At 53.4% G+C, this 26829-nt stretch overlaps 1 protein-coding gene and 1 long non-coding RNA gene across 2 annotated transcripts; one reads left to right on the forward strand and one right to left on the reverse strand.

The window, feature by feature from the left end:
- Positions 1 to 9575: 9575 nt before the first annotated feature.
- LOC142863047 (uncharacterized) lies at positions 9576 to 10766 on the reverse strand. Its single transcript, XR_012913931.1, has 3 exons — positions 10463 to 10766; positions 10350 to 10390; positions 9576 to 10226 (listed from the first exon to the last, which is right to left on the reverse strand). It is a non-coding gene; the product is annotated as an uncharacterized LOC142863047 (long non-coding RNA).
- A 533-nt stretch (positions 10767 to 11299) lies between these two features.
- On the forward strand, positions 11300 to 20875 carry LOC105880150 (uncharacterized). The gene is made up of 5 exons (XM_075996003.1): positions 11300 to 12216; positions 16623 to 16749; positions 18129 to 18291; positions 20176 to 20315; positions 20661 to 20875. Exons 1-4 carry the CDS (start codon positions 11300 to 11302, stop codon positions 20259 to 20261), a joined length of 1293 nt encoding a protein of 430 aa, XP_075852118.1. The 3' UTR covers positions 20262 to 20315; positions 20661 to 20875.
- Positions 20876 to 26829: the final 5954 nt, after the last annotated feature.

Below are 26829 nucleotides of genomic sequence, written 5' to 3' on the forward strand. Positions count from 1 at the left end.
GAATCACAGTTTTCTCATTTATGGAAGGAAGACCACAATGCCTATGTCAGAGGATTAAAGGAGCTAACATATATATGTTAAGTGCCTGACAAAGCTATGGCATTTAGTAGGTAGTCCAGTACAATTTCTTCTCTCTCCCCTTATTTTCAAATGCTACCCTTCAAAAGAATCCCTACCACTTCTGTAACTTTCCACAGTCATTCTCCAAGCATTATCTTATTCAAGTAGGGCAGCTATTCCTTCCTGTTTCAGAAATGGGAGACTAAGCTGCCTACGCACGTTCCTAAGTAGTACACCTGACACCCAGTCTGATTTCAACGCAGTAAAGGGTCTGTCCTTCAGGGAGTTATTCCCATATAGAATAAAACTGCCAGGGGAAAATTTAAAATACAAAAGATAACCTCCTAGGGTGAAAATCAAGTTAGTTAGAAGTAAAACATTTCCAATTTTCCTATAAACACATGGATAAGAGCAGAGGTTAGGAACTAAGACAATAGTTCAATTCTGACTTGAAGGACAAATTTAGATAGCTATTAATTTTTTGCTATTATAACTGTTCTCACTATATTTTATATGTACTGTGATGAATGATGGATAAAGTCAGAACTCACCTATTCCAAATCAATCATGCATCTGTAGGAAAAATGAGCTAGATAAATATTTGGATCTCATGGTCCCTGTTTAGGTTTCATGTATTTTGACTTTTTAAATACTTAAATGCTGAATCTAAAAATCTATAGAGCCCAATATCCAAAGTCTACAAAGCATATTTTATTCATTTCAGTTGCTCTTTAAAAAAAATACAAACACCACAAATCAATGTGCAGTGGCACCAAAATCAACTGGACTAATCAATCAGGCTAAACCTTGAGGAAATTCTCATTTTATCTTTTTGATAATCCCATTCTGAGGTTTCCTTATTTTATTTTATTTTATTTTATTTTATTTTATTTTTTGAGACACAGTCTCACTTTGTTGCCCAGTCTAGAGTGAGTGCTGTGGCATAAGCCTAGCTCACAGCAACCTCAAACTCCTGGGCTCAAGCAATCCTCCTGCCTCAGCCTCCCAAGTAGCTGGGACTACAGGCATATGCCACCATGCCTGGATAATTTTTTCTACATATATATTAGTTGGCCAATTAATTTCTTTCTATTTATAGTAGAGACGGGGTCTCACTCTTGCTCAGAGCTAGTTTCAAACTCCTGACGTAGAGCAATCCTCCCGCCCCGGCCTCCCAGAGTGCTAGGATTGCAGGCGTGAGCCACCGCGCCCGGCCTACATTTTGAGGATTCCCCATTTTAAGTACACAACAGTTTTAGTCTTGAAAAACTGTTGCAATTTTCTATCACAATAAATTTTTCAACAGGAAATATATGTAAATCTCATCATCCACTGTAGTTCTTTCTTATCTTACCCAAGGAAGCCCTTATTGTCAAGTTCTATGTCATTATTTTGCACACACTTTTCTTCAGGAAAGTTAGAGGTATACAACCTCTAACTTAAAACCAGAATCAAAACAGGAGAAAAAGTTATTGTTTGCAAAATTTAAGTTCTCCTCCAAATCTTCCCTCTGCCTCTTTTGTAACCAGAAAGATCCACAGCAATGATGCAAGATGTCGCAGGGATGACCCTCTCAACAAATTTGTTATTAACCTAGACAAAAGGGAATGCTCACACTACTTCTCACTGAATCCAATAGAATATGCCCTTCAAAAGTGTTCAGTGAATTGAAGCAATATCAAAGAAAGCAATAGACTAAAATATAGTCATTTCTCCACTCACCTCTTTCTCCTGGTTGGCACAAGGATTCATAACTAGAAACTTCAGAATCCAGGACACTGCAATTCAGTTTCCACCTTTGTCTTCTGTTCTGCAAACCGCAGAAAGTCAACTAACAAGACAAGACAGGATCCTTCAACATCCATCTGTTCTCAAGAAAGAACTGAAAGGGAATAGAATACCGATCTGGAACATTCTACCTCCTTAACAAAATGATCTATTGAGACCTTGAGGTAAAAGTGAGCCAGGAACATATCTCAGCCAACCTAATGAGGAGCTTGTAAGTTCACAGGAGCTCAGAAGGACAAAAGCTCCCAGAGAATTGGAACTATGGGTCCCTAGACATGAACTTACTTCCCAAAATACTTCAAAGGTATCGGAACCTCCCATATTTGGATCGTAATGTGTGATGACATAGAGAAACAACAAAACATACGAGTCTACATATGCAAGGAAATGAGAAAAAAAAATTAAAAAAAAGAGAAAAAAATAAAAGTAAAATAAGTTTAAAATATTTAAATAAAATAAAATAAGAATAAAAAAACCAAAACGAACAAACAAAAGAAAGACAGGCATTGCTGAAGGGGTGAGAGCCAGGGATGGATTTTAGGGACAGCAGCCCTGGGTGACTGCTCACTGGGCTGTTAAGCATAAAGAAAATGGGGAACCAAGGGACCGGGTGGGGCGGAGGGCCCTCTTGTCTCCAGGGCTCCAGGCGGCATTGCAGCTCACAATGCTGTGCTCAGATGCCTCTGAAGGCCGCGGGCTGCTTCTGGCTGGCTCCCACCCGGAGCTGTGTGTCCCCGCCTGGCCGACCTCCCACTCCACGCTGTCAGGATCCCGGCAGCTCAGGGTCTTCTTGCTCTCCATTCTAAAGGCAAGAAGACAAGTGAAGGGGACCCTCAGGTATTCTGAAATGTGCAGGACATTCTCATGCACTCTCGCACCCTGCTGTGCAACACACCTCAGGGCTCCTTCTTCCAGTCTGTCTGAAACTCTGTCCCCTGTGACCAACTACCCGTGCCCTCCCTCTGCCACCCCCACCCGCTCATCATCATCCAGCTGCTCTACCTCCATGAGGTCAGCTGTGCAGACTCAACAAGTGACATCACGCTGTGTCTGCCCGTCTGAGGTGACGGATACATTAATTAGCTTTATGTCACCATTCCACATAGTGCACATATAAACTTCACAGTGTACCGCATACATGTGCACATCTGTGACTTGTCTGTTAAAAATGTCATAAATATGACAAAAATTTTATGACAAAAATAATGTCATAAAAATAATGACCATAATAACATAAGGTGCAGGAAGAGTGGCTGGACCGCCCCACATACTTGGCCTTGCCGCTTCAGCTGTCCTGAGTCACTGGCACCACCTTGTTCAGCCGTCTTCGCCTGCCGCAGATCTTTCCAGCCGGCAGGACACAGCAGATTCTTAGGAGTAAGTTGCCAAGTCTCCTAGCGAGCCCCTTCTGGTCCCGGCCCTCTTCCCAGGGGGAGGGGGAGGGGGACGGGGAGGGGGAGGGGGAGGGGGACGGGGAGGGGGAGGGGGAGGTCTTCCCATATGGCTGCCCAGCCTGCACAGAGCTGCCTCCTCCTTGCTTTTCCCCATCACTGCTGCCGCTGTGTGTTAACAGGGAGGCCACGGGGCCAGGCTGGGGGGCTAGCCTAATACTAGGACTACTCTGCCCGCTGCCTAGAGGACTGGCAGGTGCTGTGTCTTTTCCGCTCGCCTCTGGAGTCGCAGGCGCTGCCGTGTCTTTCCCGCTCACCTCCGGAGTAGCAGGCCCTGCCGTGTCTTTCCCGCTCACCTCTGGAGTCGTATACGATATGTTTTTCCTGCTCACCTGCAGACTCGAAGGCATTGTGCTTTTCCTGCTCGTCTCCAGAGTCAAAAGCCCTGTGCCTTTCTTGGTCACCTCCAGACTCGAAGGCACTGTGCTTTTCTTGCTTGCCTTCGGAGTCAAAAGCCCTTTGCCTTTCCTGATCACATCCAGACTCACAGCCAGTGTCCCTTTCCTGCTCATCTCTGGTGTCTGCTTACCCTGGATCCAAACATCGGTTATAAGTTCAGGGAGGGTGGGCCTCAACTTGCCTTCTATGGTGAAGAACTTCTTCAAAAGTGCTCTTAGTTTTTGAGAAAAGAATGCAGGTGTTTCATATCTTCCCTGGGTGATGTTCATTCTCAGTTGCTTCAAGTTGCCGCCAACAAATGGCGGACGCCCGGCTATCATATGGTAGAGGACAGCACCCAGACTCCAGACGTCCACCTCGGGTCCCACATATTCCTTGTGCAGGAATATTTCTGGGGCACTAAATGTGGGAGTTCCACAGAAATCGTGCAGGTAATTCTCCTCACTGAAAGTCGTTGCGAGGCCGAAGTCAGCTAGTTTAACGTTCATGTGCTCGTCCAGTAGAATGTTCTGGGGCTTTAGGTCGCGGTGGACGATGTGGTTCTCGTGGCAGTACTGCACCACGTTCAGCAGCTGGCAGAATATGGGACGGGCCTCCTCCTCGCTCAGGCGCTGGTGACTCCTTATGTGTTGCAAAAGGTCCCCACTACTGGCGTACTCTGTCACCAACCACACAGTATCTTCACTCTCGATGACATTGAGAAGCTTGAGGACATTGGGGTGATCGAGGGCCCTCATCGCATTGATCTCCATGTGGAGCCAGTCCGTGGTGTGTTGGGTGTTCTTGGATATCATTTTCAGGGCCACCTTGGTCCTAGTTGGAATGTGTATGGCCAGCATCACGTGGCCTTGCCTGCCATAGCCAATTTTCCTGAGGATGTTATAATTGTGCAACTCCTCTACTGGTAGACTGTAGTCCAAGTTATGCACCATGGTCCCCTCTATGCTAAGACTATACTAACTGTGCTTATTAAGTAATGAACACTCTGAACCACACTAACTAGGCTAAGGGTACTAACAGTACTAACTACACTATAAGAACTACACCAACGATATTAATAAATAATGCTAAATGGGCTAACAAGACTAATTGTACTAACACATCAAAAGAACAACAGTAAGTATACTATCCTAATAAAAAGAATATAAACTACGCTACGCTAAAGCTACTAACGAACAATATTAACTATAGTAAGGTAACAAAACTAACAAACAGTACTAACTACAGCATGGTAACAAAACTAACAAACAGTACTAACTATGCTACGTTAACACAACTAACCAACAATGCTAACTATACTAACTACACTGACAATACTCACTAACGAAGAAAAAGCAGTATCACTACAGTCACACACCACAGGTCACCAAAAGCAGCTTCCTGGGCAACAAGGACCGAAACCCCAGGCCCAGCCAGGGCTTATATAGGTGCAGGGAATTTGGGAACAATGGCTCTTTATGAGGTCAGAGCAAGAAATGGGCCAATCCTGGCTGGGTAAAACCTACTGTGTTTTTTTCATTTTGGGGTCCCAAGAACATTTTCCTCTTCAAAGAAAACAAGTGTTTATTGTTTACATGGTTATAGACATTGATATTTAGTTTATTAGAAATTTAAACCTGCACAATGCTTCAGGGACCTTTCCGTTTACAGTTTGAAAATCTGTAATAACTTTAGGCTTTTAAAGACCTCATCATGTGTATCCTTGAAATATTCCATTTCTTTTTCTTGAAATTCTGATTGGTGTCAGGGGAATGCTGCAACATGGCTGACCTCATGATCCTCCTTTAAGTGATACTCCTGGGGCAGTAAGAAGCACGAAAGGGCTGGCCCTGCATCACAGGCCCCAGCCAGCCCGGCCCAAAATGAGGGAGAATAAGTGGCAGACACCCCAGCCCAACGCTGGGCTGCAGGGCAAGGAGGGCTGACTCGGGACAGCTCTGACCCGGGCGCAGTGGGAGGTTCCATGAAGGCATGGACTGGAACCGTCCTGGTTCCTGTGCTGGCCTCCGTGGCCCGGACTTGGATGAGCACTGTTGAGCAGGGCCTGGGGAGCTCCGCAGACCTGGAACCTGGGTGCCAGGGTGGAGTCCCTTCCACGGCCACACCAGCGTATTGGCGTTGTGCTGGTCCTCGGTTTCTCTTGGTCCAGAGGGATAACATCGCAGCCTTCCTGGGGCAGCATTGGGAACGAAATCGGGCAGCAGGACGGCCAACTGAGGGCCCTGAGGTCAGGCCCAGCACTGAGTGTGCCACAGGACGCCTCTCCTGGACCCGACAGCAGCCCACGGTGCGGCCTCAGCTCCACCGCGCTGGTCTCCCGGCCTTGCAGCTGTCAGGCTCTGGCCCGCGGGACAGCCCTTGACTGTCTACTAAGGACACTCCAGCTGCCTCTCACTTACTTCTCGCAGGCAGGGCAAGGCCTGTCACCTGCATTTCAGGAGAGGAGGGTTAGAGGGGAACAGCCTCCACCCCCACAGGCGGATAGGCAGGAACAGCAGAGGAGGACTCCGGACCCGGGGTCTTCCGCTCTGAACGCTGCGTCCTTTCTGATGTGTGTAGGTGGTGCTGAGAACAGTCATGACCCAGCTCAGGAAGGCCAAGCCCTCCTGGCGGCCACTGGAAGCCGCAGGGGCCAGGACCCTGGCATCAATCCCGGGTTGGGCTCCTGACAACCTCTGCTACTCCAGACTGGTGGCTGCTGGGAGCTGAACGCGCAGCAGACCCGAGATGTCCACAGGGCAGGGACTCTCTGCAAGTCCATTTCACTTTCCAATCCTGGCAAACTTACCCAGAGCAGCATCGAAGCCTGGCTCCACCGTGAGAACATCACGTGCTGGGAATTCGGAGACGGCCAGCTGGAACTGCTCCTGGCAGCTCAGGAGAGACTCTGGGTGCAAGTGATGACTTCTCTCTGGGCCTGGGAGCACTCACCTAGAGAGGGGGAGGGAGTGAGAGGGTGTGACCAGGCCTGCTGGCCACTACCCCCAGGCCCAGGAGATCCCAGACCCCAGAACAAGAGCAATCCGAGAAAGCCACCTGCACCCACGTGCCTTCAATGCAGGGCCCCAGGGCTGCCCAGAGCTTGGAGATGGAGCCATAGTTGATAATAGGCAAGGATGAATTACACAAAGAAGCAGTTATTCTGAATCGTGGGGAGTTTCAGATCAGAATTTCAGCCTTTGTTCTAGAGCGTGCAACCAACCAGGGGCACGGCAGACAGACCAGGCCCACTAATGCAGGTCTCCTGTCCCTGTTGGCAGGGGACAAAGGCACACTGTCTCTGCACACCAGGAGGGCACCGGTTCTCCACTAACACATCGAGTGTCACTGGCCAACAGTAGAGTGCTGTCCCTGGCACTGACCCAGGAAAGGGGAGGTTACCAGGAAACAAAAAGGCTGCTCCACGCATGAGAACAAGGAGAGTGGTATTTAACTCTACAAGGTGTGCAAGTAGTTTTAGAAAAATAGCCTGTATTGGCTCAGTTACTTCTGGCAGCTGTTGTCCAGGGCTGTCACAGGCAGTGGATGGGGTTGAATGTGTGATGTACGACTTGGGAGAGCAATTATAAAAGTCAAAATCGGTGACTAGTCTGCTAAGTCATTAGTTCTGGGATTGATGGTGTTCTGGGATTAAACTGGCTTTCTTTGTTCTGGTGCCCTAGGGCTGAAATTGCATTTCCAGTTCCGGAACAGGCAATTTTGGGAGCTGGGGTCTTTTATGACGATTCCTTTCCCTGGCTCGGCTTGTGGAGGACTCAGATTTCTAAAAGGCTGAAAGGCTGAAATGGGTGGAAGAGGTGGGTTAAATGCTCTCGCTGGAGTTGGTATGAGTTTGAACTGGAAAAGCTGATAGGACCCCCTAAGAAGGGCAGGAGAAGCCACCTACCTGCTCCCCGGAGCCTCCCAGGTTCTCTAAAGACCACGAGAGACCCTCAATGTGTACCTCGCAGGGTAGAGCTTCTGTCTCCCACAGTGACAATCACTTTGGAGCCTGTGGCCTCCTGGAAGCTGGTCTGGATGGGTGGACCTGACGGGCCACGATCCTCTAAGGGACACCCACCACTATCTGGGGAGGCAGCCAAGGCAGCTGACTGAGCGCCCACTGTGTGCTGGGGCACCATGCCACCCATTTCACAGGTGAGAACACTGAGGCTCCAAGGCCAAATGCCTTGGTGGAACCTGGCAGAACTGGGTTCCCGTGCAGGTGCGTCAGACTTCCCTGCCCAATGTTCTCACACTGAATGAGCTGCTTCTCCCAGCAGCAGACCAGGGAGCTGAATTCATTCATCGGGCTGGGCAGGCTGCGGATTTTGTGGATTTTGGCTTCTTCGACAGCCGCGATCTCTTCATCGTTAGTGAATTTATGAAAAGAGAGAAGCATCCATTTTGCTTGACTGTCACTTGATCAGAACGAGTCCACGTGAGCAAAATGTGAACTCACACAGCCCAGGTAGTGACAGGCCCCAGGACCCAGCCTGCCCTGATTTCACAGGGTTCCCCTGGCCCAGCCCCAAACCTCCCCGGGCTGCAGGCCTCCCTGTGTCCCCTCGGCCGCATCCCCCCAGCCTCCTCTGGCATCTGCCCTTCAGGCCCAAGGCTGCCTCCTCCAGCTGGAAGGCCACTGCCCTCTGAGCAGGCACCGGCACTCCCTGCCCCCACAGGTCCGTTTCTCCAGGATGTGAACTCCTGGAGAGCAGGGTGGGGCTCTCCCTGCTCCCAGAGCCCCCGCAGCTCCCAGGCTGTGGCCAATGCAGAGCCTTAGGTGACAAGACCTCCCTCCCCTGCGAACTGCCCCAGGGCTCCTGCTGCCAAAGCACCACCTCTTCCTGCAGGATATCACGGTCACTGACTGGAGGCTGCACCCTACTCCCCTGCCCAGCCCCGCCTCTGGTTCCCTGGGTGTCCTTTCTCCTCCCGACTGCCAGCTGCAGTCTTCTCCCAGCTCCTCCTCCCCCTCCAAGCAGGGGCCCAAGGCCTCCCCACCTCTCCTGCCCTGCGCAAGCCTGGGAGCTGCCCCCACTCCCAGGGCTCCAAAGGCCATCTCTGGGTTGGAGGCTCCACCCCATGTCCCACCGGGCCCCCAGCTCCCCCAGAGAGCTCCAGACACCCCTCCCGGTGGGCCCCCAGCCTCACCTGGCTAGGCCACAGCCACCTCTAACTCCCTGGGCCCAGACTCCTCACCTCCTTCCCCCCATGCCGGCCCCCACCTCTGTGCTCCACGCCACAGTGAAGGACCATCATCGACCTGGTCACCCCAGCCCTCCCTCCCCTCAAGCCCGCCACTTCCAGATGGTCACCTGCCCCACCCAGTGGTGCTAGCCAGGTCCTGTCCTCAGTCTGCTTCCTGTTTCCCCTGCAGTCACCCCCTTTCTCTGGAGCTGCACCTGATGCGGAGCAACCTTTCCAAACACTCCCCTCTACTGAATGTGCCCCTGGGCCAGGGCCAAGGTACCTGTTCCAGGGCAGGGGCTTGCTGAGCAATACGGGGACCACATCTCAGGTGTTGCCGCCTGCAAGAGAGCACGTGGCCTGTGGGGTCTCCCCCTTTGTGTTGGCTCCAGATTCAAGTTGAGCCATTCCTCAACCTACAGGGCAGAGCCAGGAGGACTCCCCATAACTCCTTCCATGCTTCCCTCCCTCCCTCCTCCTCTACCAACTCCCAACTCAAAGCCCGCCACTTCCAGATGGTCACTGCCCCACCCAGTGGTGCTAGCCAGGTCCTGTCCTCAGTCTGCTTGCTGGTTCCCCTGTAGTCACCCCCTTTCTCTGGAGCTGCACCTGATGTGGAGCAACCTTTCCAAACACTCCCCTCATATATGTCATGCTTTCTTTAAAAATAAAATCCAGGAAGTCTAGCATGGGCTTCAACCTCTTTACTGTGAAATGGTAACAGGGGCAGACAATATATATTGAGCATTTGCCAGGTGTGAAGTACCATTCTAAGTGCTTTGCATATGTTATTAAAAACTCATTTCATCTTCACAATGCTACTATGTCCATTTTACAGGCAAGGAAACAGAGGCACAGAGATGTTCATTAACTTGCCCACGGTCACACAGCCTGGTGATGGGCGAGTTGGGTGGGATTGGACTCAGCCTGGCTCTAGAGCCTACACTCTTAGCCTGCACGGAACTGCCCGGAATCCACTGCATTTCACGATCTGATCACAAAGCCAGACCCCGCTTCCCCAAACCCTCTGTTCCAGCCCCTCAGCTCCCACCCGAGGCTCTGCCCCTGAACCTCACACATCTGCCTGTGCCGTCCCCTCCCCACCCACTCTCAGAGGCCTGGGGCAGCACAGCACTTATCATCGTCACAGTCACAGGGTGCATCTGTCTGCTCCCCAGAACCCACCGTGCTCCAGGTGAGGGGCTGGCCCAGAGCGGGGGGCTCCGGATCATGGTTATGATGTCAGTGGCCAGGCACGGAGGGCAGCGCACCTCCTCCTGGGACAGGAAGCTGTGGTGCCCGACCCAGCTGTGTGACCTTAGGCAAATCATGGACCTCACTGTCCCTCAGTTTCCCCATCTGTAAGACAAGGTACTTGGAATCAATGATCTCCAAAGATCTTTGCCTCTGTTGGCCAGAAGATGCTGTGGATTTTTATCTATCTAAGATCTTTGCCGGAGTTATTCTTACATAAATTCTTACCTCCAATTTCTCAGCTGGAAGGAAAACATTCACATTTACACCTGAGAGAGGAGAAATATTACCTCAGTGCTATTGTTTTTATTGCTCCAAAAATGGGGAAAACATGGTCCTACCTTTATACCAACAATGATGGTTTGGTTGGTCCCAAAAGGCTCTTGTGCAGTCACTTCAATTGTGGACGTCCCCATCATAGACCCTGACACCAGGAAGCCCTTCTCATCAATGTGCAGGGCAGGAACCTTCTCAGGCCCCTCCAGGATAGGGTAGCTCAGAGAGGCCACACCATCCCTACAGGAAGTAAAAGAAACCTGCTTTTTACATGGGGCTCTCAAGGACGCTGGGTAGTCCCACCTGTCCTGCCCCCCCCCACTTAATCTTGGATTCCAAATAGCCGCGGTAGTCCAAGAAATTAACGTTGAGCCTTGAAGGAAGAGACGGAGTTGTCCAGGGGGAGGAGGGCTCAACAGGCTGGACAAAGCCCAGGGTCAGTTCTGGGAGCAACACGACCCCCAGTTGACCCAGGCCCGCTTGAGTGCGGAATCTGCGTCTGCTGAACTGCTCCCCACTAGCTCGAAAAGCCTTAGGTCTGGAGCTCTGCCCTGTTGCACAAAGGCCCCCAGTTCGCTCCCTCCTGGACCGCTCCCTGCCCCAGGCGAGGCCACATCCAACAAGGCAGCTCCGGGCATCGCAGAATCCCCGGGCTGCCAGCGGCGAGCCGGACGGCGGGAGTGCTTGGCTGTGCCACGGAGCCCCCTTACTTGGGGAGCCCAGTCCCTACTCGACACCAAGCTCCAGGTCGGAGCCACGACCCCGCCCAGGTTCCCTGGGTGAGCCCAGCGGCCTCCTGGATGGCGAGGGCACTCCCCGCCGAGTCCCGAGGGACACGGGTCCCCAAGAAGTTCTCAAGCCCACACTCGCCCACCGCCCCGGGTTCCCGCTTATTTGCCGCGATGGCTGGCGGTCTCAGGGATGGCGCCGAGCTGTCCAGGGCCGGAGGGGCACGCGGAGGGGCACGCGCCAGGTGTCGCTCCGGCAGGCCGGGGTTCTCGCGCCTCACTTGGCACTCCAGCTCTTGCTGCACAGACGACCCGGGTAGCTCCTGCAGGTACCGGCCGCCTTGCTGGGGGCCCGGCTGCGCTGGCCACGGCCCCTGCCAAACGCAGGCCGCACCTCAGAGGGGCGGGTGCCGGGGCGCTGGCCGGCGGCGCGGGGTTCAGCTTGGGGGCGCAGCGGTGCGTGGCCAGCGCTGCCCATCCTCAACTCGCTCCCGCCTCTGCTGGGGCCCGCCTCAGGTGCTGCCGGGCCTCCCGCTCCCCGCGCTCCCCCGCCCAGTGCTCCACGGACCCGCAGGGGCGACGGAGCGCGGAGCTGCAGCCGCCACGGACAGGCGAGGGGTCTGCACAGTGCCGCCGCGACGCGAGGGGGAGCCGGAGCTGGAGCGGCCCGCGCGGGAGGAGGCCGGAGAAAGAGCTTCTGTCCCTAGGACACTAGCCCCTTCAGCGCCCCGGTCCCCGGCACCTCCCTCTCCCTGGGCAATTGCAACAGCGGCTAGCAAAGCACAGGCGAGCGCTGGTTTGTCGGACCCCAGTCTCTTCCAGTCACCAGGCCACACCGCGCCACTCAGGGCCGCACACAATAGCGAAAAGTCCAAGGAAGCGCTTCGCCCGACCCCACCTTCTGCCTTCCCGAGGCCACTCGCCGTGGCTCCCCCCCTCCATCCCCTCCCCGCCGCCGGCGGGCAGCCTGCAGCGGCCGCAGGGCCTAGGCTCCTGCGCTCCGTATGCACGGCGCATCGCCGCGCCCTGGCGGGGAAACCTGGCTGTGCTTCCCGCGTCGGCTGCGTCCTCTCTTCTGAGGCGCGGGGAAGGTAGGTTGTCCCTGAGCTAGAGCTGACGGCTGCTCGACGCCTTCGTCGCGTGCGCTCCTCGCTCATCCCGCCTCCCGCCGCCGCCGCCTCTAGCGCCGCCGCAGCAGCTTCGCCTCAACTGCCCGAATCTGCTCAGCTCCTTTCCCGAGATCAGGGGACAGTGCGGGAGAAGCCGGTTGCATGTGCGGAAGCTGGAGCTGCGAGGGCTGCTGTGGCTTAGGCTGCCGTCGCTGCCACAGTGAACCTCGGACATCCAGCGGCGGCCAAAAAGAAAGAGGGGAGGAGGAGGAGGGAAGCAAGGAAGAGCAAGAGGGCTTGAGATTGGAGAGGCTCTTCTCTCGGTTGGGGATCAGGAGTTGAGGGCACCGGGAGCACTCGGGAGGCGGCTTGGAAAGGGAAGAGACTTGGAGTGAATTGTGCCCCTTGAAATGTTAGGCGGGGAAAGAATTCCTCCTCCTTCCCCCACCCCGACCTGTACAGGGAGGGAGAGAGGGAGGGAGGGATGGCGGGAGGGAAAGAAAGTGTCTTGGGCAGTCGGAAAGTAAGGAGAGGATGAAGAGATTCCGCTGGGATAAGGTCAGGCTCTGAGCACAAGCAAGGGACAGAGCAGTGGGTGGCACTGCGCCTCCTTGGGTGGCGGGAGCAGGCGGCAGCGGCACCGGAGAGTCGGAGGGGGACTGGCTGCTGCTGGCTCCTGCGTCCTGCACCGAGAGCGCCTGCCCGGGTGGAGGTTCTAGTTCCCGCCCCAGGATTCAGGTGCGACCTGCTTGGGGAGGAGGTGGCGCCCGGGCAGACCCGGGAAGTGCCCACCTGTAATCTTGGGCGGATAAAGGGGAGGGGGTTGCGCAGGAAGAAAAGGAGGAGGAGGAGGGAGGCCAGGTGGACCGCCCAGCCAAGGCGCCTGGCCGCGGCCCAGAGGCAGGGTCGAAAAACCACTGCCTTGGCGGAGGCGGCGACGGCGCCCCGGGTGCCACCCAGAACCCGGCTCTCGTGCTCCCACCCGGCGGCCGGGTTAAAGAGATAGGCCAGGAATCCGGGGCCTGCTCGCCTGGGGCCTCGCCCGACCCGCTGCCAGAGGTCCCCCCGGGGCAGTTGTCCTGGGAAGGTGAAGAAAAGTGACTGTCCCAGAGCCACGTCTCCAGAATCAGCCTTGACCTGCGCCTCCACAGCGCGGAGCCAGCACTTCGCAGGAAGGCCCTAGCTGCGCCCGCGGCCGCGCTGCAGCTCCCCGCGAGTGGAAGGGGCTGCAGAGGAGTGGCGACGGCCCTGACAGCCCCGCTTCGCCCGCGCACAGACACACGCACGCGTGTGAACACATGCACACTCGCGAACGCGACGCACTCGCCAACACAGGCACATTTACTGCACACACCGGCACCCGGGGCGCGCCAGCTTCGGTGAGCCGTTTCCCTGGGACCTAGCAGGTTCCTAACCCCGCAACTGCACCAACCGCCCGACTTTCCCTACAGTTCACCTCAGTTTAACCTTCTCCCCAAGAACTCCCTTTCTGCCAGGGCCTGATGCCACGCCCCGGGCCGTCCCTGGGTTACGTGAACACCGTAATGGCCACGGTCCCTTCTTAAAGCGTGGAGCACGCTTGAAAACGAACCTCTCTCCATCCTTGAGTAACACAAAACTCTGAAAAGTTAGGTTCAGGTTTTCACACACGGCAACCAAAATTATTCTGGACTAATCCCAGAACAGAAACTTTCCCCTGGGGAAGAATTCTTCCCAAGACACGTACCGCCCGGAACAAACGCGCTCCCCGGCAGCCGCAGGCGGGGAGGTGGCGCCGCGGCCCCGCTGCGCGCGGAGGGCGCGCCGACGACGGCGTCGTGTACAGGAGCGGGAACCCGGCTTTCTCCCGGGCCTGGGAGCGCCCCATCACTGGGCTACCGCCCCGCGGACAGGGGACGGAGGGGTCTGACGGGAACCAAAAGTTTCCTGTCAGAGTTTGTCAGAAAAGATGGTATCGTGCACGCGCGCGCCTCCCGCAGAGCGCGCATGCTCCGTGGCCGGGGGTCTTGGCATCGCGATAAGCTAGGGACACCCCATGCTCCCGTGGGACTCTGTTTGCAAAGGGGCGGGGCGGATCGGGATGGAAAAATGGTCTGGCACTGCAGGGGCGGAGCCAGCGTCTGATTGACAGCCCAGAGGCCAATGAGGGGAGAAACGGCAGCTCAAGGAACGCACCGCCTACGGTTGAACTGTCACTGGCTCATAGGAGTTATAATGGGTTTTACCTGTCCTTAATCTGGCTCGGCTTGGCCAAGTGCTTTCAAAACTTACCTTCTCTGGCGATTTCTGCAAAGTTTTGGGGACACTATCACCCATCTTGTCTAGAGCACTTTGGTGAGCGCTATTACCCAGGTCCATTTTACAGATGTGGCAACTGAGGCTTCCAGAAGCTAACCTAAGCAAGGACACAGCTGGGATCCCTGTCTAGGCAATTCTGACCCTACAGCCCGTCCTGTTAAAGGGTCTGCCGTTCTACTCGCCCTTAGAACTGGCGATCAGGGAGGAGCAGGGTCCCATAAAGAGACTGGGGTGAATGTGGTTGAGCAGATTGCTGGCGGAGGTGTCACAGGAGTGGGTCCTACCCAGGGTGACAGCTCAGAGGATGGAGACGGGAGGGGATTCAGGAGAGAGGAAGGTGAAAATGTGGCTGTCACGGGCCAGGCTGTCCCCTGGCTGCAGGAGCCTGGCAGCACTCAGTATGATGTGGCTTTGGGTTAACAGCAGGTGCGGAAAAGCTGTTCTCTTGGGGCTGTGTGTTTTCCAGGTGTGCAGTGGAGCATTCTGGGAGCATAGCGGTGTTCTAGTACCTAGAAGACAGTTGCCTTAGTTTGCTAGGGCTGTCATAACAAGATACCACAGACAAGGTGGCTTAGACAAATTTATTTTCTTACAGCCCCAGAGGCTGAGAAGTCTGAGATCAGTGTGCTGGCAGATGTGGTTCCCGGTGATGTCCCTTTCTGGCCACCATCTATCTGTCCTCCCATAGTGGACCAAGATCTCCCTCTCACCTCATAAAGCCATCAATTGTGTTGGATTATGACCACACACCTATGACCTCGTTTAACCTTAACTGCCTCCTTAAAAGCCTTATTTCCAAATACAGTCACAATGGGGGTTAGGCCTTCAACGCAAGAATTTGGGGAGACACAGTCCATTCCATAAGACATGGGGAGGTGAAATAAAGTCTTTAATGAAGATAAATTAGAACATTTAAATAAATAAACAAACAATCCTTGCTGGTAGTAAACTGAGCCTGGCCTAAATTAATTTGCCATGGTTTTTTGTTTTTGTTTTTTTTTTGAGGCAGAGTCTCGCTCTGTTGCCTGTGCCAGAGTGCTGCGGCTGTGGTGCGTGCCACAATGCCTGGCTAATTTTTCTATTTTTAGTAGACATGGGGTCTCACTCTCACTCAGGTTGGTCTTGAACTCCTGAGCTCACGTGATCCTCCTGCCTCGGCCTCCCAGAGTGCTAAGATTAAAGTTGTGAGCCACCACGCACGGTCTGCTATGTTTTTTCTTTACTACCCCTATTAACTAAGATCGTGGGTATCTGTGACTATAAGATAAGTTTGTGGTTTATAGTAATTTTTCATAGTCCTGTGGACCAACGCTCCTCACCCCTGCAATTCTCTATCACTGATAAAAGGCACTTAGGAGCTCAAGGGAAAAGATGTGATCCAAAAGATAGGCTGAGATCCTGAAATTTGATACCTAATAGAACATAATCTCACTTCTTTTGATTCTCATGTTAATTTTTATTATACTTATTTTACATGTGAAGAAATAGAGGCCCTTAAAGTTAAGCAGATTGCCTAAGGACGTGTTTTAAGGAGGCGCAAAGTCTGTATCTAGAGCCAAACTTACCTATTCTGATTCTTTTTTTTTGAGACAGAGTCTCACTCTGTTGCCTGGGCTAGAGTGCTGTGGCATCAGCCTAGCTCACAGCAACCTCAAACTCCTGGACTCAAGCAGTCCTTCTGCCTTAGCCTCCCGGGTAGGTGGGACTACAGGAAGGTGCCACCATGTCGGCTATATATTTTCTATATATTTTTAGTTGGCCAATTAATTTCTTTCTATTTTTAGTAGAGACGGGGTCTCATTCTTGCCCAGGCTGGTTTTGAACTCCTGACCTTGAGGGATCCTCCCTCCTTGGCCTCCAGAGTGCTAGGATTACAGGCATGAGCCATCATGCCAGGCCCCTCTTCTGATTCTTAACCCTTTGCACTCGGATGTCGAGTGTGGATAACGTCGAGTGGATAATGAGAATAAAGCAAGCGAGTGCAAAGGGTTAAGCCTTATTCTTTGCGTATTTTCACCACCCATGATGAAATAACCTAAGAAAATAACCACCTTCAGCAGAAGAGAAACCTCCCTCTTTATTCTTTACAGAAATATTGGCAGTCATGGGTGCCTCATTCTCCTGAGAGGACTCGAGTCCTCTGAGAGGGACTTGGAATTTGACGCCTCAGATGTGCCCAAGCACAGCTTTGTGGGATTACTCCAAGCAGCTGGTGAGGTAAGCACACCTCAGACATCTTTCTGGCTCCAGTCAAGGCCGGACACCTCCATCCACATAGCTGGCTGGGCACCTACCCAGCAAAGCTTCCTGTGAGCACAGCATGGCTTGGTCCAGTTCGTTCACGGCTCCAGGTCTGGTTCCCATATCCTAAGTGTGACCCAGAACTTCTCCACTCCCACAACCACTGGCCCAGCTTTAAAAACTCTTTGTACATTCACTCCTCCTCTTCCTTCCTCTCCCAGAGATTGCCATTCTCTTTATTATTCCCTTTCTTCTTGAGTATCCTCTCTCCTCTCGGTTTATACGGACATCTTAGAGACCCTCAAGCTGCTACAAATCAAAATTTTAAATGACAAGCTGTCATGCGCACAGTGCCAGACGGTGGCAGACATCACTGTCACCTACCTGCAGATGAGGAGCTCTTGCCTCTAGGTGGGGGGAGGGGGGAGAGAAAGGACCCCAGGTCTGAGCCCAGGAGTTCTCTTTTGGTGGGTGATGACATTTGGAACCAAGTGGGACCTGGGGTATGAGTGCCTTAAGTTTCTCAACAGTGTGATGGAGCCCATATCTTGTCCCCTGAGCACACCTCAGGAAATGTGACCTAGGCAGGTGGAAGACACAGTAATGGAGTGAAGGGGCGAGCCAAGGGGGCGAAGGACCGAGATGACAATGGGAGGGATTTGGGCTTGGTCTGGGCATCTGACCTGGTCCTCAGATTGTGTCCTAAACCTCCTCCTGGGATACTGTAGGCAGTCACCTTTGTTATTGTGACTCAACTAATCCTCCCTATCAATTTTCTAGCCTGTTTAAATCCACTCACCTGCCTGCTAGCCCAGCTCTACACTGAATATTCATGACAACTACCTGTCTATCCGGCCACGTGCTTTTGCACTTACTTTCCTGACGCTGGGCTAACTTGCTGTCTTATTTTCCTGGTTAACTACTACGAGGAGGTACCCTTCTTCCGGTTTACCTGCCTTCCCTTGGTACCGTTGTCTCGAGACCTAGACCTCTGACCTCCCAGGGACTTTCCCAAGTTGCTTCCACAACTTCTGCCCACCTTCCTGATGGTTCACTCACAGCTGCAGGGGACACTCTGTGCTCTGGAACCTCCGGTCCCCTCCGTCACCCCAACACACAAGCCAGAGAGACATTGCAGGCTGAGACCTTGTCCCTCCTTGCATGCTTGTCCTCTTGTACACGAAGCTCTTGCCCTCCAGCGCTGGGGAGGTGCGTGATGGATGGGTCGGGGTGGAGGTGAGTGAGCTCCTGGCCTCTTGAGAGAAGAGAGTCACTTCCTGAGCAAAGCTGATTCTCACAAGCCTGGGGACTTGTCTTGGGATGAGCCTGGGAACAGCCGGTCCTTCTCTTTCCAGGAGCCTCAGGGAGGACTGGCGGACGCGTGTACCTCGGTCCTAGCGGCTCTGGGGTCCCGCAACCCAGGAATGATAATCGATATGCTGTTGTATGAATCAGAGGACAACACACTGCCCCTAAGGAGCCTCCTGGTGGCAGTGGGGGACCTCAGCCTCCGCCCAGGTCTGGACCCTGCGATGGGACTGGGAGAGTCCGTGGGAGAGGAGGATGGGGCGGCAGGGGAGGGGGCGCTGTGTGGGGTCTTTTTTTTTTTTTTTTGAGACAGAGTCTCGCTTTGTTGCCCAGGCTAGAGTGAGTGCCGTGGCGTCAGCCTAGCTCACAGCAACCTCAAACTCCTGGGCTCAAGTGATCCTCCTGCCTCAGCCTCCCGAGTGCCTGGCTAATTTTTTCTATATATATTAGTTGGCCAATTAATTTCTTTTCTATTTATAGTAGAGACGGGGTCTCGCTCTTGCTCAGGCTGGTTTCGAACTCCTGACCTCGAGCAATCCGCCCGCCCTGACCTCCCAGAGTGCACTCGGCCTGTGTGGGGTCTTGATTCTCCTAGTTCTTCTCAGGGGACAGCTCCACTTGGGCCATCGCGGGGTGTGGGCAGGAGGAGGGGCACAAACCAGGATGCCTGTGGGGCTGATGGGAACTCAGGAGGAGTTCCTGGGGACAGGAATGTCTCTGAATGAAGAGTACCTGGCTGTGAGAGACCTGGCTGGGGGGAAGACTGAGGAGCAAAGATGGGAGCACAAGGTAGAACAGAAAGCCCCATTCCGCAGTGACGGGAAGGGGCGAAGGTGGCGGCGAGGAGACATTGCTTAGGGCACACTGGGGCTGTGGATGGGATGGGAGGCTTGGCAGGCACCCGTGTAGCAGGATGAGGTAGACAGTCAGCACACAATCTGCATCCTCCACGCTGTCCCTGTGGCACCTGGTGGCAGCAGTAGTTCTCTTACCCATTCTACTCCTTTCTCTCAATCAAAAGCAAATCAAGTCGCTGGGCAAATGACAGTCCCTGCCCTTTGTTGACCACTGGGAGCTGGGGCCAAAGAGAGTCTGGGGAGTCAGCCGGCCTTCTGGGCATCGGGTTCCAAAGGACAAGGCACGAGGATTGGGCTACACGGCAAGCCCAGGGGACACAGCAACAGAGGCTGGAAATGTGTCCCCTGACCTCATCAGGACAAATGCTCTCACATCGAGCGGAGACAGCACATGTCTCAGGTTCCTCCAGTGTTCCTGAAAGGGGGCGCGTGTGCAGGTGGTGGCAGCCCCAGCTTTTGTGTGCTGTGCTCGCACCGACGTGGAGCTTTACCCTCCCAGTGCTCTGTGGCAGGCAGATCAGGACTGTGGTCCCATTTCACAGCTGCAGAAACTGGAATTTAGATCAATGCAGTACCTTGCTCCAGGTTCCCAGACTCTTTGCAGGCAAAACTAGGGGCAGAAGCCAGGCCTCATGGCCCCTAATCAGTAAGGCCTCCTACACAACAGCGTGGCTGGAAGGCCCCCCTTGCTAGGATGGGGCTGTCATTCTTGCTCTCTTCCTCCCAGCTACAGCCAGGTACCTTGGTACCACCTGGGAAAGCATCCTGAGCCTGCTGAGGAAGACCTGGGAGGAGGACATGTTGGTGCAGTGTCTGGACGAGGGTCCGGGGTCTGGGGAAAGCTCTGCGGGAATCAGGGAGGGAGCAAAGAAGGGCAGGAAAAGACGGGGTGTTTGAATGTGGATCCCCGAAGCCTGGGGAAGGGGCGGGAAGTGGCGGGGAGCAGGCCAGGGTGTGAACAGATGCTCTGCTCCATTGCCTGGTTTGGGGCGAGGACCAAACTTGATTGGGATGCTGTGTGTATTGAGGGCCTCGCCAATTTCTTTGTCCCTCTGGGTGGACAGGTGACATCAGGGGAGGATAGTTGGGGAGATGGTGAATGGGCAGTGCTGCCAGCACAGGGCCCCAGAGACCCTCTTAGAGTCAGGAGGGGGACTGTGTGCACATGTCTGTGTGTCTGTTTCCTCCGTGGGGAGGGAAGGGTGATGGCAGCTCCAACTCCCTGCTCCCCTCGCAGTGCTCAGTGGACTGGCCACCAGTGCTCAGGATCTCCTGGATATGGCCTCTCCGGAAGACCCAGTGATGGACAAAACCTCCGACTAAGTAGCCATCAGGGCCCATTTCACTCTCCTGCTTTTTTCCAACCATAAGCCCCTGGTGAGCAAAAGCAAGGTGGGAGTGGGAGGTAGCTGGGGTTGGGGGATGGGCTGAGGGGGAGAGGCTGGAGCCAAAGGTGGGGAGGGGCAGGGTCTGTCCACTTGCTTGTGAAAGGCTGACTCACCAGGCTCTTCCAGGGGGGCAGGGGACCCTGTTCAGCCACCTCTTCCCCTTGTTCAGAAAAGGTAACAGTCAGAAAACATGCCACTGTCCTTCACATATTGGTTAATCATGCGGTTCTGTCATTTGCATTTATTGGGCACCCTCTACCTGCCAGCCACCGGGCTGGGCCCTGGGAGCACCAAGACGAGCTGAGGCAAACTCATTCTGTCTCCTTGTACGCAGATGGCAGAGAAAGCTCTGGAGACCACCGCCCATCTCTTCCTCCTCCTACGTCCTCCATACTCGAGAGGCAGGTGATCTGGTTAACCCAATGGCTAATGAACTTGACATCAACACAAGTGAAGCCTTTCTACCTTTGCAAGGAGATTGGGATGGGGGTGAGAAGGAAATGTACCTAATTCATGCATTCCATATTTATTGAGTACTTCATGCTATAGCACATGTTCGTAAATAAGGTTTTACTGGAACTTGGCCATGCCTATCATTTGCATAGAGTTTGCATCTTGTCACAAGGCTGCCTCAGAGCTACAACAGGGGAGTGTGCCAGCTGCCACAGAAACCCTGTGGCTGGCAAAGCCTAAGATATTTCCTATCTGGCCCTTTTACACAGAACGTTTGTTGACCCCTGAGTGAGTGCAGCCCACATTCATTGAGCTGCTACTCTACCCAGGGGAACTGGAGATGGACACGCCACTGTGCTTGTCTCAGAGCTGCTTTCTAGCTATGTATGGGGAAAAGGGAATAGAAGAAGCAGAGAAACTGTGATTAGTTCTGCCTGCAGGAATTTAGGGAAGTTTCTCCGAAGGGATGACATTTGAATCGTACTTTGAAGAATGAGGCAGACGGCATAGACCAGTAACAAGTAAGGAGGGTGCATCAGTAGTAAAAAGTCCCCCATGAAAGAGAAACTCCAGGACCTGATGGCTTTGCTGCTGAATTCTACCAAACATTTAAAGAACTCGTAACAACACTTCTTAAACTCCTTCCCCAAATCGAATAAAAGTGAAGAAACTCATTTTATGAGGCCAGCATTACTTTTATGCCAAAACCAGACAAGGACACTACAAGAAAAGCAAGTTATAGGCTAATATCCCTGATGAATATACATGCAAAAATCCTCAACAAAATGCAGCCAACCAAATTCAACCGCACATTAAAAGCATCATTGACTATGATCACGGGGGGATGCATGATCTTTTGGATGCAGGGATGGTTCAACACACACACATCCATAAATATGATACAGCACATTAAGACATTGAAGGAAAAGAACCATGTGATTATCTTGAGAGATGCAGAAAAATCATTTGACAAAATTCAACACCCTGTCATGATAAAAACTCTCAACAATTAGGCATAGACAGAATGTGCCACGGCAAAATAAAACCACATGCGACAAGCCCAAAGCTAACATCACACTCAGTGGACAGACGTTGGGAGCTTTTTCTCGTTTTGCATCACAGCCTTATTCACAGTAGCCAAGGCACGGAATCCATCTAAGTGTCCATCCAGAATGAATGGGTACAGAAAACAGGGCACACGCACAGTGGGACACTATTCAGCCTTTCGACAGAATAAAATCCTGTCATTTGTGACAACATGGATGAAACCGGTGGGCATTATGTTCAGTGAAAGAAACCAGGCAGAGAGACAAATACCACATGATGTCACTTCTGTGTAGAAACTAAAAAAGTTGAACTAATGACATTATATTGTATACACGAAAATTACTGTGTAGGTTTTAAGCGTTCTTGCCACATAAAATACTGAGTATATGAGGCGATGTGTATGTTAATTAGCTCAAAATGTAGTCATTCCACAGTATGTCCATATTTTAAAACATCATGTTGTACACCATGACCGCATATGATTATGGTTTATCAAATAACAAAAGGAGGCAGGCAGTCGCCAGGCTGAGTGGGGAGGGCACTGAAGGCACAGGGAGCAGGGTGAGCCTTTGCTCTCAGAGGCCGGTTGCTGGGGCAACCTCTGGGTAGATGGGAAGGGACTGGCTCCCATGAGTGAGACCAAGGGGCAGAGAAGAAAAGTCCTCCCTGTGCATTGGAAGTGCACCCAGGAATGGAGCACCCTCACGGGTTTGGTCCCTCGCTGTTGCCAGTTCCTGTACAGCCTGTGAGGACTGCTGCCCAGGGGCTGGACACAGTCCTGTTTTATGACACATACAGGGTTCTGAAGAGCCCATGTTGCACAGGACCCTGGAGAAATGGTTTTATAATGGTTTTATCCAGTGATTCTCAGCGTGTTTTAAGACTCAGACCCTTTGAGAATCTTTTGAAAGGCACATTCACATAGAATTTTGCATACACTTTTGGGGAGTCACAGAGCCTCTGAAACGCACCCCTGGTCCCCAGATTAAGAACTGCTCCTTTAAGCTGCTGTAATTTAGGGCTTAGCAAGAAAGAGGACTTAAGAATCAGTTTTCAGGATCTAAAGGTCATTTGTGATCAGGATGGGGAGGGAGGGAGGTTTCTGCAGGGAAGTAGGGTTAAGAAGTGAGGGGCCCCTGAGGGAAGAAAAGGTACAAAGGGAGCAGCGAGCCCCAGGAGACCTCTGGGTGAACTTGGCCCACTGGCTCGAGGCCCAGGCTGGTCAGAAAGGACCTGGCCGGAGTGGCCTTGCCCTGTTTTCAAAAGGCCACTATGTGCGAGGGGAGGTGTCTTGGGGTCTCCATAGGAAGTGCTCTGCTTGTTAGATGGAAAAGCTGTGAAAGTTTCTTAACAACAACTGCAAGTAGACTATGGGGAGATGGAAATCAAAGAGCAGTCACCAATCCTCCTGGGTGACTGGGCAGTGTCTAGAGGAGAAGGTCCCTGAGACATACACGGGCACTTGCTAAGAGCACTCACGACCTTAATAGAAACCACAACCTCCTGTCCTGTGCATGGTCCTCTGAAGGTGCCTTGAGATGCCTCTGGTCCTTCCAGCAGCCCTAGGGGAGGACGGCACAGGAAGGCATTTGGTTATTCTCCCACCCTCAGCCCCTTTCTTGCTGGCGAGGACCATGGGCTCAGAGGGCTCGCCCAGCTGGGAGGCAGCGTGCCAAGGCTGACTGTGGAAACTTCTGGCATGTGAGTCCCCAGATGGTATCTACCAGCTGCGAGGCTTGAGCCAATCACCCGCCTTCCCTGAGTCTCCGTTTTCCAATCTGTGGAATGGTAACAGTCCAGCTGCCCCCCAGGGGCAGTGCGGGGTTCCCCCAAGTGAGGGCGGTGGAAGCGCAGTGCGCGGGTGGATCCCCTTCTGTGGCTGCAGCACATCGCCACAACATCCACTCCTATGGTTGCGGACCGAGCTGCCTCTGCCCTTGCTGGCTGGCAGCCAGGGGCAGCCCTCCCCTCTTGGAGGCCACCCATGTCCTTGTCCTGAGGCAGCCTCCCACATCAAAGCCAGCAATGTTCTCCCCATTGGTCCCTCTCATTCTTTGAGTCTCTCTGACCTCCCTGTCTCTGACCTCTAGACCTGGATGTAAAAGGGCTCATGTGGTTAGGTCAAGCCCAAGGTTTAGTCTAACCCAGGGGTTCTCAAACTACAGCCTGTGGACCACATGCGGCCCGCCCCCAGGCCACCAGGTGTTTTTGCTGCTGCTGCCTGTCCTGCTTAGCAGCCGACTCGTCCTGGGCCCATAGTGCGCATGTGTGGAATGTGCACCGCACTCTCCAACGGTCCTCCAATGGTCTGAGGGACAGTGAACTGGCCCCCTGTTTAAATAGTTTGAGGACCCCTGGTCTAACCACTAGTCCAAGGTCAAGTGATTTGATAATTACCTCTGCAGGATCCCTTATCAGCAACACCTAGAGCAGTGCTTGCCTGAGTGACAGGAGTGTGTGCACCAGGGGCCTGGACATTGGAGGGTGATCTCAGAATTCCGCCTACCACAGGAAGGTTATTCCAACATTAGAGGATTCTTCTTAGCAGAGGACCCAGAACCAGAATCCCAACTTTCTGGTTGTTATTTCAGTGCCCTTTCTTTGGCATTTCTCAGTCCAAATTCCCACCAACTTTTAATGGGTATTCTGTGAAAAAGAAGCCACGTTATTTAGTAAAATGGGTGGGAAACACCGAGGTAAATGAGTTTCTCAGCTGGAGGACTTCTCAGAACTTCTAATGTGGTGGGTTAGTCTGGTCCTCCAAAAAGCACATGTCAACATGGAACTAGCAGTGTGAGAAATTTATTGAAGAAAAGCCTGTCAGAAAAAACAAGGACAGAGCAGGAGGAGGGTGGGACAGCCTTCAGACTATGTTGCAGGTCTGATCCTTGATAAGGAGAAGAAGGGAGGCAGGCAGGAAGGTCCTTCATCCCAGTGTAGTTCTAAGAAAGTCTCAGCAAGGCCAACAGCGAGTGATCAGAGTCACCCACCACAGAAGTCCCAGGTCTGGCTGGACTAGGCCCACCTCAGTGGACCTGCCATACTCAGTCACTGGCCAGGAGAAGCCTGGGCTAGGCCAGGTCCCTGAAACGTGGGTAAGGGGGGCCTAAGAAGCCTTCTGAGCCTCTGAGGGGTGGGCTTGGGGCCTTTGCTTCAGAGATGAGAAGGAAACAACCAGGGCTGTTGGAGGAAGGGGGCGAGAGTGAAGCCCGCAGTGCCAGCACCTTCCATAACAACACCGTTCAGATGGGCAAGGGGAGGGGGCAGGGCCAGAGACAGGCGACCTGGGGCCTCTCATTTACATAATGTGCTAGCCCCCTCGGGTGGGTGGGACTCTTGTATCCCCTTGCATGCCTTCTCCGTGACTAGCTGTGAAGATTTCCTTTGGGGGACTGTCCTGTGCCATGGAAGACCCAGGCCTGGGCTCCGAATGCTCTCCCTTGAGCATTCCGGGTCCTGAGCCTGCATCATGGCCTGTCCTCCAGAGGCATTGGTTTCATGGTCCTGATGCTTCCTGAGCAGTGTGTATCCCAAGTCCTGCCTCAGAGAGGTGGCACCAAGGACCCTAGTGCCAGCCCCCTCTCCCACTGCTCTGCCTCTGTGGCCTCTGACATCTGAGCCCCACACTGCACTGAGGTCGCTGTGTCTGCCTGCCACCCCAAAGACTCTGGCTGTGGGGACATTGTCCTCTGGGAACTCAGCAGACAGCACAGGCCTAGGACAAAGGGCATCTTGCTCCCAAGAGGGGTTCTTCCTCATCCCCTTCCCAGGAAGGGTGGTCCGGGCCGTCTGAGGCAGGGTGCCCAGGTGAGCCCAGACTGATGGCCCGTGTTGCAGGTGTTTGCAGAGTACTTCACCCAGATCCAGCTCTGCAACCTGGTGCTGGAGGCCATGGAGGGCCATGGAGGGCAAGGCTGAGTTTTCTCTGGCTGCTGCCCAGCTGATGTGCACTGTCATGAAAGAGCAGGGCAGAGACATGAGTGACCCTATGGCAAGAGCTCTGCCCTGTAAATCAGGAGCCCTGGGCTCTCTCCTGGCTGTAGTGCTGACCAGACGAAGGGCCTCTGGCAAGTCCTTTCTCCTCTGTTGATCTTAATTCACTCACTGATAAAATATAGACTTGGACTTGATTTTCTCTGTGGTCCCACTAAGCCGTGATATTTGTGATCCTGAGCTCAAAACTGCCTCCTGGGTTGGGGTCTGGCTCCTCAATACCACCATGTGCAGGGCTGTAGGCAGCTGGAGTGGCTAAAAGCCAGAGTATGGGGAGGCATTGCTGGGGCATTCACCTGATTCCCCGGGATGTCGGGGCTTAGGCTGTGGATTGCAAATCAACAAGCTCATGGGGTGACTCTGACCTTTGAATGCCTTGTCTTTTCTTTTTAGTTTAACATGAAAGATTTTGTGTAAAAGTCTACATGTCCCATTTCACTGAAAAAAATTCAAAATGTGGTCACCTAGGCCACCTGTGTGGCCATTGTCCCTTTTATAGATAGGGCATGGGCCCTCTCAGACCATCCTACTCTCACTGAGTCCCCTGACACCCATTGTCCTCACTCACTTACGTCACCTGCCTAGCCAGGGGACCAGAACTGGAAGGACGCGCTGAGGGTGTCTGGAAGCACTGTGCTGCAGTGGCCTTCCCAGGGACTGTGTTAAGGGCTTGAGGGCCAGGACAGAGCCTGGGACACCCCACCTCCAATGCCACTTGTCCCTGCAGTGCTGAGGGTTGAAATTGATGGGAAGTTGATCCCAGCTGGAAGGGGAACCTCTAAAATGTCTGCAGGGCCCTTGCCTTACCTCCTGGTGGACTGGCACCTTCCTGAGTAACCTGGGGGCTCATCTACAAGCTTTGGGGCTGTGGGCAGCCATTTGCCACAGCAGCCTTGGTGCCAGCTTCTAGCGTTTTGTTCTGTGGCCCCTGCTGGTCTGGCATCTGGTGCCCCAGAATTCTGCCGTGGGAAGGGCGTCACTGGCAGGACCGCAACTAGGCCCCTTGAGTT

This window comes from Microcebus murinus, chromosome 21, assembly GCF_040939455.1.
Source record: "Microcebus murinus isolate Inina chromosome 21, M.murinus_Inina_mat1.0, whole genome shotgun sequence".
NCBI lineage: Eukaryota > Metazoa > Chordata > Mammalia > Primates > Cheirogaleidae > Microcebus > Microcebus murinus.